We start from the raw sequence: 20,880 nt of genomic DNA, 5'->3' as shown, positions 1-20,880 counted from the left end.
TACTCGAAAGCTAAACCATGAGTTTTTTCGGTTCAACACTGTATAAACTATCTTTATAAGCTTGATTTCAATGCGTTCTTTACCATCAACTCCATCAACATTATCAATTTTCTTTTTCTTCTAGTTCTTTATTTGTCTGAAGCACCTGTGTGTGAGGCTCGCAGTTCTTCTGAAAACGTTAAATACCTCAGAGATGTTAGTCACACTTTTACAAGCATTTATTGACTAAAGGTTAGCGGATGATGTCAATTCAATTCAGTTTGTGAGAATTCTTTAGTTTATATTATTACGTTAGTTCACTTTATCGTCTACATTATTTGTGCATCAATTAGCATTTTATCACCGTTTATTTAAACGCCACTAATTACAAAGGAAATTGTTTTCATTCTTGTTTTTTGAGTTTTGACGTCAAACTTGGAACATCTTTCCCCTTGCAAAGCTAAAAGAGAAATAAAAAAATAGCCTTTTAACAAAAGTGTGCGTAAGTAAAATATCAATATTGCTATTTTTTGACTGTCTTTAACTGGTAATTTTTTTTCGTTGCTGATCTAAGTTATTCAAGGTTGTTATTTTTGGTTTAATATGCGGTTTCATCTTTTTTTATATAAGCTAATCTAAAGTTGGTGCTTTACGTGATGATCTAGTGATCAAATGATAATCATGTGTGTATCAACTGATTTTTAATCTCACAACTGCAGCTTCGTTATCTCGACCGTTTTTCTGTTTGTCAATTCAAGACTAATAATTTTGTTTTCATTTGGTTTTCTAATGAGGTCCTTGGATATTTAAGTCTCGTTGTCGGACGCAATAGTTGTATAGTTTAGTATGCGGTTAAACATAATGTCACCCAGACCGATTTTGATTGGTTTGAATAGTAAACGTAATTTTGTGTAATTCAACAAGTAGGAGGCAATCGTTAGTTTTAATAACGGTATCATCGTTTTGATTTTCCGTTATTAACAAATAACAACGATAAAAGAACAAACTTCAATATGAGCCATTTTAAAGAAATCGATTTAAAAATAACTATTATATTAAGATATACAAAAAAAAAAGTAATTCTACGCAATATCTATCAAGGTATTGAGCAGAAATGCTATTCGATCAAATCTATTAAATTTATTTTTCAGAAACAACAAGTTATGGATAAAATTTAACATGTTCTACCAAAAACGTTTTTTAAAACTGTTCTATTTAATAAACTTAAGAAAGTTTAATTTATTGGAAGTCTAACTAAGTCGAGGGATATGCAAAAAATGGCGTAACTAGTATTAAATCGTATCGGGCCATTTTATAACTAATAATCATTGTGTGATGTCACTGAAGTATAAACAACATTTCTTCGTGCACTAGCCATGTCAAACTTTGTACTAACAAAACATAATTTATGGTAAACATCGATTGTAGTGTGAAGCAAAACATGGTTCATGAATAAAAACATGTAAATGACTTTGGCGTTTTAAAAATAGCAATTTTGACACCAGCAACAAAGAATACAGAGTTAACCCAGTATAGTTTCAAGACGCTAGGTCAGAGGCCTTATTTGACCAAATTTCCTGCTAAACTCAAGAGGAACTCGTTGAAACCGAGGGAGTAGCTCAACAAGCGATTTCAAACCGTCTCAAGGCCACTTAGGAGCCCGTATCCACCAGATATTGCTTCTTCAAACTTATACTTGTTCCTATTGAAGACTCATGGCTTGGCCTAGCAGCACTTCACTTCTGTTCAGCAAAAGAAGTGAAGTGCTGCTCGGCCAAGCCATGAGTCTTCAATAGGAAAAAAATAGCTGAAAATTGGGGAAACATGGGGAAAATTCATATTTTACGATAGACAATATTTTAATCAAAATAGATAGCGCGATTTTCTTGGAATAAAGTTTCAAAGTTACGAAAAGACCCTCAAAACTCTGCACTCCCAATATATTAAAGGAGTTATTTAGAAACTTGTACTTTGTTTGTTACCATTCGTTTTCAACTGAAAAACCAATTTCCAATACTTGAATCAACAGAATCGTCGCTTAATTAGGAGATTTAAAATTTCGTTTATCATCAAAGGACATTTTTTCAATTAATTATTTGTTTTTTTTTGTCTCGAACGTAATAGTTCGATGATAATCAAGAAAATTAACTAATGATCTTTAACATTTTTGTGTAATTCACTAATAGCTAGAAATCACGGATTTTTCGTCACAAAATATTTGTCATTTTAACCTTGTGAACTCGTAAAATTCGCAAATTTCTTTCAAGGAAGGGTAAAAACGGTTTGAAATCAGAGTTATTATTAACAAATCTAGACATTAAATTTTTAGAAATTGTGTGTAAATGAAATCATTTTTTTTTTTTTTTAATATATTTTAAATTTTAAGAGGTTTACATTTTGAAATTTCTACTAAAATAATTGGATTTTGGGGTTTATCTTTCATAATATAAAATAATTAAGGAAAGGTGATGGATTTTTTTAACCAATAAAGCTTTTTGCATTCAGAAATGTTTTGTATATAAAAATTTTATCGCCCTTACTCTCTTGACAAACATTTTTCAAACTTACTCTCTTTAAAAAAAATTAATCCCCCCCCCCCAAAAAAAAAAAAAAAAAAAATTAAAGACAAAACATTTTTAAAAAAATTAAACAGAAATTTTTTAAAAGTGCATTAGAAAAAAATGTTAAAAATCAAATTTCTGAGAAATGAAATTGTATTTCAAACTTTAAAAGAAATTATGGACGGAATAGAAGTTCACCTCTTGAAAGCGCCGTCTTTTTAAGACGTCATAAAAACTTAAACATAGAGTTGTTTTTTGTGTTTTTTCTTTTGCAAGTGCAATAGTGCATGCCAAATATTTTAACAGCACAACCATTTTTTCAGTAAAATAACAACTTAATGATGAAAATTAATCTTAATGATGAAAACAATGTTTGACAAGCGGAAATCAAATTAACTCTGTAAGCTTTAATGCAAATTAACATAACTGATGTAAAATATTGGCACACACACACACATACATACATATATATATATATATATATATATATATATATATATATATATATATATATATATATATATATATATATATTATTGGCCATTAATAGCAGTCCATCATGTCTTTTTTGATATGATTCGCCTTTGATTGAGGATAAATCAACGATTGTTTGACTCTTTTCAAATATAAAAAGTGTTAACTGATGAACATCACATTTTCATTCAAATAAATATAGATATTAATAAATACGTTAATCGATGCGCTAATTATCTTGTTTTTTTTGACACATATCTTTTAATCTAAAATAATTATAATGACCAAAATTAACAATCCACTCCATTATTGCAACATTCCTTCAAAATTGCATTTGTCTTTGAGTAAAACTTTGAACTTTGAACTATTAGAGAATTTTTATTTAAATTGTTATAAATATTTGAAAAATTTGTGTAAAATGAAATATAAAAATTAGTATCTAATTAACTACAACATTTCAGCAATAAAACAATCAAAAATGACCGGAATAACCATTTATAATATGACAAAATATTAAATTATAGCAATGAATCAACAAAACATCTCATTGAGAAAAATTGCGAAACATTTAAGCACAATACATGCAAGTGTTAGCAGAATAATCAACCAATTTCTTGAATAAAATACAATGGAAAATCTTCCACGTCCCGGAAGACCCAGCATTTGTAAAAAAACTGGTGCTTAGCTCATAAAATTTGGTCCCAGCATTCAAAATGAAAGAAATCAAATTTCACTTATTCTCATAGTAAAAAAAAAATAGAAAGTTATCATCTACTGATCTCAGTTGAAAATGGCATGAAGCTTCTGGTGTTGTTCCTAGTACTCGAACAATTAGAAGAGTACTACAAAAATACAATTACATGTGTCTTAAAACTAAAGTTGCTTTTAAAACAGGTAAAACAAAAGCATTTTGCCTTGGTTAAGCAAAAACATTTTCTTCACCAAATGTGACTTCTTTTTGGCGATTTCGGTCTTCAAATGCTTTAATAACCCAAGTAATTGTGTATGATATTGAAAACAACGCCTTTTAATGATTTCAGGGTATCAATGATCTCTTGTATCTTCACTTTGTAATTAATCTTATGATTATCAGAATTTTTTAGGATTAATAGCCTCATTTGGACGTCCAGAACGCTCAACATTATTGATGTCTGTACACGCACCGTTTAAAGTTAGCAAACCATCGTTTGTTGTTTGTTGTTGATCGAGCAGAGTAAGAATTTTGAAGCAACTTCTCGGCTTAAACGGTATTTTTTCCCGTTTAAAAGCAATGATAAATCAACGCACAAAACTCCTGTGAACCCATTTTTCTAAACGTACCAAAAAAAGTGTCAATTAATCTACAAACACTTCTAAGTTAATGGTCGGATTGTTATGAAACTTGGGACTTTTGAAGGTTGGTACTATTAATAGTGTTATACAAAAACCTTGTTGAAGGCGCCATCTGGTGGTAATAATTTGATAAAAAAAAATTGTGAAAAAAAAGAAAAAAAAAAAAGAAGCTCATTAAGTGTTTCGATAAAAAATAAGGATAAAGTTGATAGTAAGAAAGTACGGACTGTACGGACAGAAATGTCAGTTAGTGATGGACCAGAAATGGTTTTTTTCATTTAATATCTAGATTGAAAACGCCATATCTGATGCAATTTAATTTTTTATGCAATAAATTAGTTATCCAATAACTTAAATATGCAATTTAATTAAGTCTACATAAATTCATTAAAAATTCTAAATAAACGATGATTATCAAGTAGCACTTCATTAGTTCTATAAAAATTATTTCTGCAGGATTTTTACGCCTGCAAAACTTAACAGTCTTTGCCAAACTTTTTGTGACCTTTTGCACTAAAATGATGGGTATACGTTTTTTTATATATAGTTATGATTATTTAAACACACCGACCAAAATTGAACAATAAAAATAAAACAAAACAAACGCAAAATCTTAAAATCGCACAGCCCTAAACATTTTGTCATTTCAAATTGTTAATTTATTAACAGCTAGTAAAGCAAAATTTTTGATTAAAATGTGAAAAACAAACAATTTTTGCAAGTAAATGAATAACGTTTTAAAAAATGTGCAACGATTAAGTGAACTACACTAGTGAATGTTAATTGCATAGCTTACAGTATGTTACGTAAATTTACCTTATTGTAATTTTTTTATATAGCAATATAAAGTTGTAACACACAGTTTGGGTGGAAACCAAACGAGGTGTCAATCAACAGTTTCAACAGTTTCAGAACTAAATAGTATTTTATAGAATCGCTTTTGTAAGTTTTTGTATGTTTTGTTTTTAACAAAAAAAATAGATTTAGAATTCTAATTTTAGTTTAAAGAAATCACTTTTTCTTTTGTTTAAAACAAAATGGTTTTACCTTCCTGAACAAAAAGTAAAAAAAAAATCCATGTTAGTTTTAAAAATCTGAATTGTTAAAATTCGCATAAAAAAAAGATGTTGAGATTTTTTTTAAATTTTGGCAAATATAAGTTTCAGGAGCATCATTGCAGTCATCGTGTGCCCAAGAAACATGCAACACACTGAGCCTACACAATTTTTGTCGCAATGCTCTGTTTTACAATAAATTTTTTCAGTTCTTGAAACTTGATTCTATTTGATATGCATAATAAGAAGACCTTGGTTTAACTGCCTGAAGGTGTGTACAGCTGATGAAGCGAAACCTGCGCCTATAGAACTTCTGACTAAAGAAATCTTTCTTAAATGTGTAAGAAAGTTGTTTTTAAAAGCAAGAAGATCTGAATTATTCCTGAAAAATCACAAATAAATATTTTTAAAAGATTATATACATCGAGCTATTGTTTCATGTATTTTATGCCTGATAAATGGAATACTCCCTATAAGAGACAAAAGCTGACGTGGAAAATGTGGTGGGAACGTAATTAGTATACTTTGGGACTCTGTTTGATAAACTCAAAAACTTTCTTGATAAAGAGTTTAAACACTTCAAACTCTTACATCTCCAAACCAAACTAAATCCCAAACTGCAAAAATCATTGAAATATTTGTTTGTTTTTTTTTTGCACAAAATCCGATTTCAGAAACTGAAAAATCCAGGAAAAAAGAGATTATAAAAAGAAGAAAGAAAAAAAAAAAAGCTAATTTGATGATAAAGAACATGATTGGTTAAAAAATTAGGTTTTTTTCGATGCAAATTATTTTTTTAAAAACCTATTTAAGTATTCGAAATGTGCAATTTTTTTCTCAAAGAGTTTGATGATATATATAGCATATGTAATATATATAATCTAAGCATATATAATCTTTGAATTTTATCCTTTTAGGACTTCTCCGCCCACTTTTATGAAGGTTTTAAATGGTTTCAGATATGATTATTGTAGACCTCCTTCTAAAGCTAAAAAACTGTGGGCTTCATGTTGGAAAACTTCCGTAAGAGACATTGTAGTTAACTGCTCAAGCATACTAACACCTTTTTTTGTTCTCATGACATGACCTTTGAAATAAGCTGAATTTGTAAAACACCTTATGACACTCGCTTAAACAATTTTGTACTAAAACATTTTCTTTGTAAAATCTTTGAAAAAAAACGTCGCAAAAACTTCAAACAACCTTTAAAAAAAAAAGTTTCTTTTACCACTTAGATCGCACGATTTTCACGATTTCACAAAAGCCATTTCGGTGGTCACTATTTTTTTCCGGAAGATACCTTCTTTTAATTGGCTTTAGATAAATACTTTCCTTTTTCAAGGGGATAGTTTAATCGTGTGTTATCTCACTATCATAAGACATTTCTTCACCTACTTAATTCTTATCAACGTCGGTTGGTTAAAAACCAGTAGAGTGTTCCTTTTAATTAGACTGAATACTTACTGCATACTTGCTCTTTAATTCAATTGTTAGAAAAGAGAAAAGCTTTCAATTACTTATTACTAAGCTGATAATACATCAACGATAACTTTACCAAATCGTTTCCTAAATTTAGATAAAAGATATTTATTTTTGAGGTATGTAAGAAAAAAAACAAACCTGACAAAGGTATTTAAACGAAAGCTTGATAATTAATGAAGTGCAACTCATTTTAAACACTATTTAATATGGCAAGCAACTTGGTTGAGTTTAAAAACATTGTCACTGTTAAGTTAGATTGATGTGTTTTTTCGCTAATAGAGTTTTATATTCCTTTAATGCCACTAGAAAGATCAGCTTTTCTTTTCGTTTGATCATTCAGACGTGTTGTGTTTGAACTGCAGATACGGTAGTTTTATTCTAACTCTAATGTGTCCGTGAGTTTTTTTAAGCAACAGCCATTGGTGCTGTTGTTGTTGTTGTTGTGGTTGTTATTGTTACTAATGTTACTAATGTTGTTGTTTTGTCTGTTGTTGTTGTTGTTGTTGTTACTGATGTTGTGTTGTTGTAATTGTTATCGCTGTTGTTGTTGTTACTGATGTTGTGTTGTTGTTGTAATTGTTATCGCTGTTGTTGTTGTTGTTGTTACTGATGTTGTGTCGTTGTTGTAATTGTTATCGCTGTTGTTATTGCTGTTACTAATATTGCTGCTGTTGTTGCTGCTACTGTTTATTATTACTTTTATTGCATCAGCAGTTGCTTTGCATTTATACAGAACCTTTTTGGGTTTTTGAATATTGGGGGTTTTTGAGATTTTCAACGAGTTTGTTATGAAAAAGAAATTCTAACTATTTGAACATGTTTTATATTTTAACTGTGGCCAATTTCAAATGCTGATCATTTAATATTAATTATTCAATCTTTTTACCGATTTAAACAGTTTCGTATTGCTTTTCGTGTTATTTTGGGAGTTCATATGATATATGTTAAACAGCTTTAAATTGTTTTTCATGCTATTTTGGTGACATCACATGGTATAATTTAATAAAATCATTTTTTGACACATTCATGAAGATTAACATTTTGGTTCATAACAAAATGTAATCAAAGAGAAAAATTTATAATTAACTGATCTGATATCTTAAAAAATGTTAGTTATTAAATGAAAAAAAAAAAAAAAAAAGAAGATTTCTCTAATAAGAAAAATAAATAAGAAATAAAATAATAAGTAAATAATAAGTAATAAGTAATAAGAAAAAAAAATAGTATTTTTTAATCGAAATCTGCGTTCTTGATATCTAAGTTTTCTATGGTATCAACTGTTGAAGCCGCTAATCTAATCGATTACCGCAACTTATGTTCTCTAGCTTTATTGATCTCATTCAAACTTATAAATGAGAAGTTTTTCTCAAATCAAATCAAAAGTAACAACTTAAATCAAAACTCATCAATTCATACTCACGAACTTCTTTTGTGTGAATATTTTTAAACGTAAAGTTTAAAGGCTTACCTTGGTATTGTAAACATTTGTATCTAAACAACGTTAATGATTATTTGTTTTTAGAAGATTAAGACTTAGTGTACTCTTTAGGTCTGTAAAGCACTATTTTTGTAATTAAGTGTGTGAAAAAAACATGGTTTTGATGTATAACTTTAGTAACACAACATTTACATTAATCATTTTTTACAAAAAGAAAAACAAAGATGGTAAACAAAACGTTTGTTTTTTAGAACTTGTTACACGAAGAAAATATTTTTGATTTCAAATGAAATAAGTGTAAATAGAGCGCCGCATTGACGATGGTTACATAAGATCAGCGCTTTTGAGGACAAATAACCCAAAAGTTGTTCGTAAAAAAATTTTGTTTTTAATTTGTTAATCAGGAAACAGACCGTAATAAATTTGCCATAACCTTTGTCGCCATTTGTATACGCTATTGTGTATTACCCGCCTGCTATAACAGCTTTCTATTGAAAACAAATATCAGGCCAAACCCAGTTTAACATATCTTTTGGTAATATTTGGCTCTTTGGAATTCACATTAGGAAAACGTGATGAAATTTGCAAATGAATTGCCGGAAGCTTTCGTAATTATGCATTTTATTTTTGGAAGTGAATTAAAAATACATATATCTTTTTTTTACACTTAATTTATGGTGTATTTAAAGCATTAAGTGCTCTTATACGATTGTAAGGGGAAACCATAACCGACGAAGATAGACCGCTACTAGATAGAAGATAAATGAAAAAAATCAATATGGAAAAACTTTTTAAAAATATTCCTACGGAGAAACTTTTCTACCAGTTTATCAAATTTATAAGCTGCATAACGAATTTATAAAGTAGTAATAAATATAACCGATTTTTTTTTTTTCATCTACTAATAATGCTTAAATCGTCAAAAGATCGATTTAAAAAAAAACAAAACAAAAAAACAGAATATTGATTGACCTTGCAGCTTGTTAAACATTAAATTGTTTTTTTAAAAGAATAAAGATTTTCCTTTTCTATTCTCCCGCACCTTAACTATTGCAATCTTTAAAAACAACCACACTTCTTTGAGAATGCACCGACCAAGATCAGAGGAAATATTTGGCGCAATTGACAAACTATTGTCTAGATTAGAAAAAAGTTTTCTGAGAGACATGCTACGGGTTTTAAAACTGATTTAAAAATAGAGCTTAAATCACTCTTTAGATTGAAGGATAATCTTTTTTCTACTATTATATATTTCCTACTTAACGATTTGTTAAAAAGAGCCTACTACGGGTAGAAAGTTGGTTTTATTCCTGACTGCTTTTTTAAACTGTAAAAGAAAACCCACTACATCCTAACCGGTATCCGTGTGATGTTCATATGTAAAGAGACGACATAATATTTGTTCTTCCTGTTTGGGCTTCTTGTTTGTTGTTTTCTTTTTTTCTTTTTTTTTTTTTCTTTTTTTTTGTTATTGTTTTTTTTGTTTTGTTTTTTTGTTTTCTTTTTTAATAACTTTATTTCTATAGTTGTACTTTAAAAAGAAAAAAAAAAACAACAAGAAAATAAGAAAACAAAAAAAAAGTAAAATCATCTTGATCAACACTTTTTTCTAGAAGTAAATCGGACCAATTTTCATTTGATGTATCTATGGTTTTTATGTACATATAAATATATTATAGAGTTTATACACACACATATATACATGTGTTTATATGAATACATATGTGATAAAGATTTTTATACATAAGTGTGAATTTAAAACAGAAATCGTTTAGAAAGTTTTTCCATTAAAGACATTTCTCATTGCTTTTACTTTGAAAACAGCATTTATACTTTCTGTTTTAATTGTGTTTAAAATTAAATATTAATAATCTATATTTTGATCTGTTTCGATGATTTACGCAGTGATAGCCACACAAGAGGGAGCGTTTTAATTGAATGGACACGTTAAGTGTGGTTTTTCAAATCGACAGTTAAACTTTAAATTCAGTTGCATTTTGTATTTTATCATCAATTATTTAAATTTTAGGACATTGGGAAAATTTAATTCTAGTAAAGATGCAAGTTTTAAATGAAATTATAAAAAAAATGTTAAAAGAAAATTTGTTTTGAATCGAGGCGGTTAGCAACATGAAATATTTAGTAGATGTGATACTATAATACAAAAAGAGGGAAAAACGTTCATTTATTATTCGAACGATGATAAATATTTCAAAACACACTGAGACTTATATTTAAAATAAAGTTAAAATATATACTGTAATAAGTCCAACAAATGGTTTGCTTTTCAAAATGTTATCCAAAATAAAATAGCTCTTTATTATCGGAGAGCTAATGCTTTTGCGTACGGTAACTGTGTGGATTCCAAAGAGCTCTTGAAAAATTTGTTTTTATCGTTCCTGTGGCATGACAGATATTGCGGTACTGTATTTGAGTTTTGAAAAGGTATAAAGTTGAATTATAAGCCAACAGCTGGAACTTTTAAATAACGTAAGATGTATTTATTTAAAAAAATTCTTTTCTGAAATCCAAAGAATCCGTAAAGTTTTGATGATGACGAGATGTGACACAACAAAAATCACACGTCAACAGCGATACAGTTTCCTTAAAGATTTCAATTTCGTAACTGGAGATAATTCGGCATAGTATTTTTTTTTGTTACGTTGGTGCAGCCATTCATGGTTTCCTTTTTTTTTTTTAATGTTACAACCGTTACACATAAAAAAACGTAATAAAAACAACACAAACAGCAATAAATTTAGCTTTATTATATTATGTTTTTAACATACTTGTGGAAGGAAACTTAGCGAGTTTCAGATAGAGGGAGAAAAACAGTGTTGGTAGTTCAAACCATTTTACTAAAAGCGATTTTTAAAAGTGTTCTATGATTGCTGTAAATGACAAACTTTATGTCGTTGTTTTCTTTTGCAATTCTTGTTTTGTTTATGTTTAGGGTATTTATAAAACACGTTGCACTTCAAAACTGCTCTTAACACTTCAAAACTGCTCTTTGTAAAGCTGGTGGTTAAAAGTTAAAGAAACTTTTTAGCAAAACATATTTCAAAATGGAAAGGAAAAATTTACTGAAAAGGTTTGATGCTTCGCTACCGTAACTTTAGTAGTTTATAACAAAACAGCAAAAACGAAAATGTCAAAAACAGATTATAACTTTAATAAAGATGTTTTATTGAATGAATCGTTCAATGATAAGCAAGGAGAAGAGGTCTTGTTAAGGCCTATTAATCAAGAAATGATTAAATTAGACTCGGTCAACGATAGATTTAATGAAGAAAAGTTTAGACTTGTCTTTAGATCCGGAAGCGAAATAGCTTCTTCCAAAGACATTAAAAAGCACAGGAAAAAATACATTGTTATAGGTATTATTGTTGTTATTACATTAATTGTTGCTATAGCAATTGTTGCCTTACTAACTCTTAAAAAATCACAACAAAACCCTTGTTTACAGCAAGCATGTGGAAAAGAACAAGCGCAGTATTCAAAAATAATAACTCCTTCTTCTATATCTTCTTCTTCCAAAAGAACAGTTACTATTGACAACCGCTCCGAACAAGTTTGCGAAACAGAGAGATGCAAACTACTGGCTGACAACTTAAAAAAATCGATTAACTTTTCAGTAGAACCATGTGACAATTTTCATGAATTTGCTTGTGGCTTGTGGCCTGCCACTCATCCAATCCCTCCATCAGAAGCGAAATTAGATACCATGGGGCTGTTGAATCTAAATAAAAATATTGCGCTTAGAGATATTATAGAAAAACAAAAAAACCAGTCTAGTGGAGATGGGTTCAAAGCTAAAATCTTTCGCTTTTATAAATCCTGCATGAACTTACCTTTAGTGGAAAACCTAGGAATTAATCCTTTAAAAGATTTACTATTCAAATTTGGTAAATGGTCTCCTGTAAAATCGAACGCAACACCAGATAATGATATTACTACTTTGTTGATTCAGAGTCATAAATATTTTACACCATCAGTTTATGACGACACTATCCAATCACCTCTCTTCAAATCTATTGTTAAAGTTAATGATATTGACTCATCAAAACATATTTTAGAGGTATGAAGATATTTTTTAACCTAATCCTATTTCCCTAAAACAAATTGTGTACTAAGTTAAGCTAAATGGTTTTAGATTGTGCATTGACTCATTTGGGAATTGAGTAATTAGTACATACAGTCCTCTAATTCATCTTTACCATTCCTTCTAATTCACCATCTAATTGTTAAATTTCAGGCTTCAATATCTTTTTTTTTTTAATTTAATGAGATACCAAAAAAATATTTTATCTCTTATGGTAATAATTTATTTAAGGTTTGTCACGGTTACTTGCTCACCGTTATTTTTACCTCAATTTAAAAATCCTCATTTTTACCACGAATCTTATTTGTTCATTTTTAATTTGATTTGAGATTATGTTGTGTGAAAAAACACATTAAGAAAGTGTTTTATTTAAAGAAAACTGCCCGAGAAATGTTGAGGGACATTTTGGTACAGTTTTCATTTTGTTTTTCAAGCTTGCTAAGCATGCTTTTAAGTTAGATTCTTCTTTCTGTCTAGTTTAACACACCTGATTTTCCCATCCCTGATCCTTCAATTTATCTTATGGACGATGAAAATTCAAAATACGTAAGTCTTTTTAAATTTTTACAGCTTGCATTACATTTAAAGAGTAATTTTAAACTCGTTTTTAAAAAAAATGAAAATTTAAAAAAATATTGCGCTTACTTCCACTTATGGAAAGTTCTGGGTTCAGAGTTATTCTAATTACAATAGATGGTTTTAGATGTGAAAATACTGACCAAAGGATGTAAGCAGTACCAGTAGGTCATAGGGAATGTAACAATTTTTTTTTTTTTAAAGACGTATGTGTTTTTTTAAAGACGTATGCGTAACTTTCTTTACTTATTCAACAACCGTTCTGCTTCGTGCGCTGAAGGAATCTGGCTGTCAGAGTAAGAAAAAAAAACAAACATGTTCAAACAGTCAAGTTCTTAAAAGCTACTCGCCATATGTTGCTAATATGCATTCTATATTTCCTTACGTTGATTAGCTACCTAATCATTCCAAAATGTTTTGAACCAAATTTATTATAAACTGGAAGTAAATTTATTTTAACTTAGATGAGCAAGCTTAATTCAACTATGATCTGCGAGCTTAATCTAACGGGATTAGCGTGCCTAATCTATCTTTTAATTAGCGTATCCTTTGTGATACGATTAAGATAATAAAATTCGCATACCAAGGTTAACTTCGAATTACTATTAACTATTGTATTAAGCTCGATATGACCTCATTGAAACTTATTCATTGAACGTAATTAATAATAGTTAGCATATGACGATGGTATATGACACTAAACCAGTTGACAAAGACGAACCGCATGGGTTTATTGGCACCTTGGAGATTATTTTATCTTTTTATCAGACAAAATTTTTGTAAGAAATTTATTTTTACTATTGTTTTCATCTAAGTAGAGTACATATTACGGTTTAGTTTTTTGGGCGTTAAAACAGATGCTGAACAAGGTCTTTTTTTTCCACACACGTGCAGTTACACACATCCCGGAGGAAATCTTTTGTTTAAGTCTTATATCTACTTATTGAAGTCTTCCTTAAAAAAAATTTTTATTCCTGAAAATATTGTGCGTTTTGATTTGCTTGTTACTTTGGAGTATGTAAATTATAGCTTTAACCAAAAAAAAAAACAACGAAAAACAAATAAATATTCTATGAGATAAGAAGAGAGAGGGCAACGCACCCTTAAGTGCTAACATTCATGCTTTTATATGTAACACTTCAACTTCTATAAGCATGTTATTAATTATATAATATAGCCACTATTTCAGCTCTTAAGTATTTTTTTGTAAGGGCGCCGACGGACACACACCATTAAAAGAAAACAACATTCGTCAACAGAATCAAGCAATCGTTTATGTCAACTCAGTTGTAAAATTAGAAAAGAAAAAGGGAAGGAGCTTTTGTTAAAACCGAAACTAAATTAAGAGCAAATGAATGAAGTGAAAATACGCTTGCAAAAATTGATAAACGAATCCTTTTTTCAATAAAAGAATGATTTCTGCGGCCTCACTCCCTTAATGTGCTTCTGACAAACATAATTCTCATTAGCAATGTAGACACTTATTTTTAAAAGCTTAATTCGCTTAAGCTTTATTGATAACAAGTATTAGAGATTCAAAATGTTTTTACAAATCTAAATAGTATCGGACGCAATAGCTCATCAAATAGCTTAACGTTCTTAACATAAAGTCTTTCACTAAAGAATGTTTATTTTGAAATCTAGATTGAGTTTACTATGGAAATAAAAAAATTATATCATTTTGCGTTTTGCTTACATCAAAACGAAAAATCTCAGGACAAGAATACCTTAAAATGCAAAATTTTAAAAATGTCTCTGAAGTTGTAATTAAGGAGCTGTCGTTATATTCTGTTTATTTAATTGTGAAGATTTCGTTGATTGAATCTTTTTTCTTTTTTTAATAAATATTCAAAAATAAAATTCTTATAATACATTTCAACTAAATTATTATCTTAGAACTAAAATTATGCTAAGAAATATTTATTTTTAGACAATTACGTCTATGAGCCAAACTTTTGAACAAAAGTTTTAAACTTTTCAACTTTTGAAAGTTTCTTGACAATCTCTTCGAAAATTTTAGACTTTTGCTTATCTTCTCGATAAGCTTTCACTTATCTCAGGATAAAGTTAATCATTTGAAACACCTGTTTAGCTGTAAAATCTTCTATTACGTCCTCGTAAAAAAAAAAAAAGCAACTATAATTTGTATGAAAAGTTGGTTGATAAAGTTATTTTTTGTATATAAACTTTATCTGCGCGTCAATAGTTTAAATGTAATATAAACATAAATACAAAGCCAGATATTTTTACGCTCCTGAACGATTGGAAATGTCAGATGACACTTCATCCCAATATAAGAAGTTAATCGAAAAGTGAGGGGGAAAAGTAGGTTCTTGAGCGCTATTCTGGTTTGCTAAAGACTAGGTTTAAGATAATCAATGAAAAATCTATGAATTAAGTTGTTTTTAGGATTGCCGAAAAATGAAAAAAAATTTTTTTTCAAGTTAATACCGTGGAAAAGTTGCATTTTTGGAAGACTTAAAAAGAATAAAAAAAGCAAATAAAATCGGTTTATATGTATCGGTCTCACATTTGCTCCAAAGTTGAAAAAAACAACAATTAGATGATAACTCTTATGTATTAGAAACATAAAATATTTAAAAGTTGTTTAAAACAATCAACATCCGCTGGTCACGCATCATTGCCTTAATAGTTTATGAAATTTAAAAGATTTTTGACAGTTGAAAATCAAAGAGTTTTTAATTTCAAGTGATTTAATCTCATCGATTTCAATTTTATCGTCACTGATATCTTTCCATTATGAAGAAGAAAATCATAGACCATCCAGTTAATTATTTACGAGTACTTGGGCCTTGATATTAAGTAAAGGTAACATGAATCTTCTGATAAACGTCCTCTTTTTATCTGTCTCGTGTAGAATTTAAAACTAAGTCATGACACAAGTTTGGCTATAACGTAAATCTTCAGATAAGTATTAATTAAGGCAAGCCTTGATAAGTCTGTAGACTATTTGCTTGTTTATATACTTAGCCATTTTAGCATTTATGACTTTACATAATTATTTCATTTATGACTTTACATAATTATTTCTTGAAGTTCAGGTGTAGGGCTTTCATCACTTAATTGCAATCTGAGAGTTTGATTTATTATTGTCAACCACCTCGAGTGTGATAAGTGATCAGAATCATTTACAGCTAATCCTCTTTACAGTTTCCTGACTTTATTGCCATGGGAATATCGAGTAGACTCTGCTGATCTTTACTAAATATACTTTTGTCTATTTAAAAAAAAAAAAAAAAAAAAAGAAAAAGGCATTTTTTCGGCCGACCCTACCGTTTACAACTAAACAATTAAATACGTTGAAGTTGGCAATCGAAAATACCGCAATATTCGATACTTATTTCTTTAAACTGGCCTCGCTGGACTAATTCAAATTTGATTCTTCAGAAAAATTAAATTTCTAAGAACTTACAATAAGACTCCCAAAAAAATCATCATAATAAGTTTCTAAAGTGAATTTTAATTGTAATGTTTCAACTACCAGTACCGTTGGTATTTTATAAAGGAATCATTTTTAAAGAGTGACATGGAAGAAGCCAAAATAACATTCCACAACTAAAATATGCGATCTTACATTGTCATCATCTCACATTCTTCAGCTTTAAGTGTATGCATAAAGATCTTTTTCATTCTGAGAAACTATTTTAAATGTTATTTTCATACTGAGAAACGTCTCATCAATCCAACTTGTTGGTTGTGAAAATCTTTAATTGTAAGTTTTGAGGTCATTTTTTAATATTCATAACTTTCATAAGTTAATAATAATATTTTTCATAAGTTAACATTCGTAGTTTTTCTGTTATATTCAAAGTTTCATCTTGTGTGAGCTTATATTATTTCTAGATTCGTAAAAGCTATCAAACTTTGATGAAAAGTTATGTATCACTTCTGGGACAAGTTGAAGATGCTGATAAATTCATTGAGGAGATTATGCTATTTGAGACTGAATTAGCTAAGGTAAAATCCACATGAATTCTAAAAAAGTACATTTAAATGTATATACTATCATGTTAAGTTTCTGTACGTCACAAAAATATACCATAGAGTTAGACCACAGTTTAAAACATTTTTTTTGGCCCTAACAGTTGGTTAAGTATACTAAAATTCACATAGAGTTCAAGTTGACAAAGATCATTTAAATTTTATGAAATGATCTTATATGTATACCATAGTAAAATAAAATATATATTATTAGCATGCCTGCTTGCTACAGGAGCTTCTACAAGTCTTTCATGAGTTTTAGATTTTACATCAGTTAAAATCACATTAAAGGTTTGATTTTTTATAGATTGCTATGGATGCTTCTTTTATAAGAAATGTAATGCAGCAATACAACTTGACAAGCGTCAGCAGATTTAATGCTTTTGTTGGTTCTCAGGTTTTAATTTTCACTTTTTTTTTTTTTTTTTTTTTTTTTTTGTTATTTTACCAAGTTTAATAAGAATGTTTTTTTATTTTCAAAAATGAATTAATCTTGTATGTTTTTAAATTAATCTTGTATATATTTTAGTTATTGTGCCTTTTTTTGTTATTAAATTAAATATTATGTTAAATGTTGTTAATGATAATTATAATTAAATATCTAAAATTTGAGTTATTTTTAATTTAGATTGATTGGCTGCAATTAACAAATGGTTACTTTAGTCCTCTAAATATTGAAATAAAAGATTATACCTTGATTGGTATAAGGTCTTTAGACTATTTTAAAGCTCTAAATGAATTAATAGCATCAACAGACAAACGGTACTTTAAAAATAAATTTTTCTTTAATAAATAGTGTATCTACATGCATCGTAAAATATTAGTTTTTTCTATTTCACTTGCTTTTGAAATTTTTTGTTAGGATTGTGAAAGATTACATTATCTGGATAACCATTTGGAAGTATGGCTCTTATGCATCCCAGCATTTTCAAGAAGCAGAGTTTACCTACATAAGCTCAGTACTTGGTATAAAAGAAAAACCTGACAGGTGGAAGAAATGTATTGCTGATATAGAGCAAACGATGGAGTTTGGTTTGGCTTCTTTGTATGTTGAAAAAGCACTGACAGATTCTGATAAAGTTTTGGTAAGAATTTACTAATGATAAAGATTGTTGCTACGATGATGAAGATGATCATGACAATTCAAAGTGGCAGTGAGACTTGTTTTTTTGTTCGTATCACTGTTTTAAATAACAAAAGTTTAAATTTTTTCTAGGCAACAGAGATTTTATTAAACATTACAATGGAGTTTAAAAACAATTTAAAAAATGTTTTATGGATGGATGAGTTAACCAAGGCAAAGGCATTTGAAAAGGTAGGGTTCAGCAATCTAGTGAAACTTGCAGCCGCATTTGTTTTGAAAATATTTGTTACCACCAAATTCTCTTGTGTTAGGTAGATTCCATTCAATACAACATAGGATATCCAGATTATGTGAAGAATGATACCTACCTAAATATCATGTACAGCAAGGTATTAAAATCTTACTTTGAAAGAATTGTTTTTAATTATTATTGTGTAATTTTTTTTTTTTTTTTACATAATTTTTGTTTTATGATTTTTTTTGTTAGATGTTTTGTTACACATGTTTTATGAGCTTGTGTTTTTGTTAAAGCCGAGTATTTCAAACTATAAAAAAAAAAGCTACATATTGAAACTGATTTGAACTTTCTAGGTTAAAGTGGCTGAAGAAACTTATTTTGAAAATGTGTTGCTGTTGTTCTCTGAAAAGAGATTATCCAATTTAGGTCTTCTCTTAAAAGCAGTTGACAAAACAGTGTAAGCTGTCAAATTAGTTTACTTTCTTTATTTTGCAACAATAACTTTTCTTTGCATGAGTTTTAGTGCAGGATTGTGTAAGGTATCTTGAAAATGATTTTTATGTTTGATATTCTTCAGGTATGATTTACCTCCTACACTAGTAGAAGCATACTTTGATCCAAACAAAAACAAAATGGGTATGATTTGTTTGTATTTTATGGGATGTTTAATTCTTATATAGATTTATTATAGTCTATGCATGTAATTGTATTTCTTTTATTGTAGTATTTCTTGCTGGAATATTGCAAATTCCTTTCTATGATAATTTAGGACCCATGTAAGATAATTTTTTATATATAAATTTTTTATTTACTAGCATATTTAAAACTAAGGTGTCAGTTGATGTAATTTTTGTGATTAATTATCAAGTTTTTAGAAGTTGTTTTTATAGTGACAAACTATAAACAGCTTTAAATTATTAAGTCTTTAAGATGATGATAAAGTGACAGAAGATTTTGAAAGTAAAATCTAAATATCTTGTTTGCTAAGAATTTCAGAAATATTTCATTTGTTTAGAATTTACTTGTTGTTTTTTTTTTTTCTACTTGATTATCTATTTTTAATTTTTTAAGTATTTTGTTTGTAGGTTGAGTATATGTACTTTGTAATATGTATGTATACCTTTTAAATACCTTTTTTAGGGCCTTAAACTACGGTGCTTTAGGACTTGTAGTCGGTCATGAAGTTACACATGCATTTGATGATTTAGGTAAAATTATTTGACTGAAAATCCCATACTTAGTTTTATGACATAGTCATGCAGTTTAATTTGGGAGTTACTTATTATCTTACTGGATATATGTAAAAAGATTTTGCACCTATATCTGGGTGTAAAATTTTTTCCCAAAAGTCTTTATCTTAACAGCTTTTCTAAAATCCTCCTGCTTTCTCTCATAGGACGTCAATTTGATAAAAATGGTGAACGTAAAAACTGGTGGACTAAGGCAAGTTTAAATGCATTTCACGAGAGATCAGGTTGTATGGCTGAGCAATATTCAATGTATTCTATGTATGATATAAATGTAAGTTAAAAGTAGAAGTCTTTATTTAATTGGAAATAGAAGAAATACAAATATTATTTTAAGATGCTTTTTAAATGTCTTTCTGAATGATTATGCTCCATGTAGTAAAATTAAATAAGTAAAATATGCAATGGCATTTATTCTGTAATTTCTATGTTAAACTCATGTATACGTTTTTATTATTTTTTTACTTTGCCAATTTTTAAGACATAAAATAAAAATGAAGGGTTAACTGATTTTTTTATAAAATAAAGGTAAATGGGAACTTGACCCTGGGTGAGAATATTGCTGACAATGGAGGCATTAAAGTAGCATACATGGTAAGAAGGTTTTTTTTAAAGTATTTTTTTCTCTTTATAGTTTTTCATCGGTTTTATACTTTTTTGTATCTTGTCATTTGTTATACCCAGGCTTACAAGAAATGGCAGGCTTTACACGGTGAAGAAAAACGTTTACCAGGAATTCCACTGACGATGGAGCAATTACTTTTTGTTTCGCATGCACAGGTCTTTTTAACATTTATAGTTTACAGAAAAAAAATCGTTTTAAATGATGTATTGTTAAATTTAGTCACGCGGTAATAATATTTTCTCATTTAATTCGCTTCTCTTATTAAAGGTATGGTGCGGGGCTTACAGGGAGGAATATGTAAAAAGACAGCTAAAAATAGATTATCATTCCCCAGCAATGTACAGGTAACTTCATGTAGTATTTCTTCTTCAATCTCTTTTTTTATTTGCTTCCGGTCGCTATGAATTATATCTGAATTCTAGAGTAATCGGCCCACTTGCCAATCTTGAAGAATTTTCTCGCGCTTTTAATTGCACTTCTGGAACGACTATGAACCCAAAAAAGAAATGCAGAGTGTGGTAGCTCCTCTTCCAATTAACAATATCGTAATAATTCCAATCAATATCTGGCGGAGAAGATTATACTATGCAATGTATCATATATATATATATATATATAATATAAATTATAGTTTTAACATTAAATTTATATAATAAAAAATTTATCCTTAAATACATCGCCTTTG

General features: G+C 28.7%; 1 protein-coding gene across 5 annotated transcripts; it reads left to right on the top strand.

Annotated features, from left to right (window-relative positions):
- Positions 1-11,469: 11,469 nt before the first annotated feature.
- LOC145202005 (endothelin-converting enzyme 1-like) lies at positions 11,470-20,825 on the top strand. 5 transcript variants are annotated; one of them, XR_016451319.1, is made up of 17 exons: positions 11,470-12,399; positions 12,901-12,969; positions 16,864-16,977; positions 17,309-17,398; positions 17,630-17,763; positions 17,864-18,086; positions 18,218-18,316; positions 18,401-18,474; positions 18,677-18,780; positions 18,901-18,959; positions 19,048-19,099; positions 19,464-19,531; positions 19,720-19,844; positions 20,099-20,164; positions 20,255-20,350; positions 20,463-20,539; positions 20,618-20,702. XR_016451319.1 is itself a non-coding variant. In XM_090083501.1 (17 exons), the coding sequence occupies exons 1-17, from the start codon at positions 11,470-11,472 to the stop codon at positions 20,715-20,717; spliced, it is 2,484 nt and encodes an 827-aa protein (XP_089939627.1). In that variant the 3' UTR covers positions 20,718-20,825. The 5 variants fall into 5 exon arrangements, 4 of the variants coding, with proteins under 4 accessions (XP_089939627.1, XP_089939629.1, XP_089939630.1 ...); XM_090083501.1 differs by having other exon boundaries at positions 18,397-18,474; positions 20,618-20,825; XM_090083503.1 differs by lacking the exons at positions 11,470-12,399; positions 12,901-12,969 and adding an exon at positions 13,020-13,778 and having other exon boundaries at positions 18,397-18,474; positions 20,618-20,825.
- Positions 20,826-20,880: the final 55 nt, after the last annotated feature.

The sequence above is a fragment of the Hydra viridissima genome, unplaced genomic scaffold (genome assembly GCF_058129835.1).
Source record: "Hydra viridissima isolate aposymbiotic clone 2 unplaced genomic scaffold, HvirCarnegie_v1 scaffold_3, whole genome shotgun sequence".
Lineage (NCBI taxonomy): Eukaryota > Metazoa > Cnidaria > Hydrozoa > Anthoathecata > Hydridae > Hydra > Hydra viridissima.
The sequence above is the reverse complement of the archived record's forward strand: the minus strand, read 5'-3'. Positions and strand labels throughout refer to the sequence as shown.

What these genes read in the sequence shown, in the direction of transcription:
- LOC145202005 (XM_090083501.1), top strand. Translation starts at nt 11,470, where the DNA reads ATGTCAAAAACAGATTATAACTTTAATAAAGATGTTTTATTGAATGAA. An exon ending in CATCAAAACATATTTTAGAG is followed by an intron (nt 12,400 to 12,900) that starts GTATGAAGATAT and finishes CTTTCTGTCTAG; the next exon opens with TTTAACACACCTGATTTTCC. An exon ending in AGGCAAAGGCATTTGAAAAG is followed by an intron (nt 18,317 to 18,396) that starts GTAGGGTTCAGC and finishes CTCTTGTGTTAG; the next exon opens with GTAGATTCCATTCAATACAA.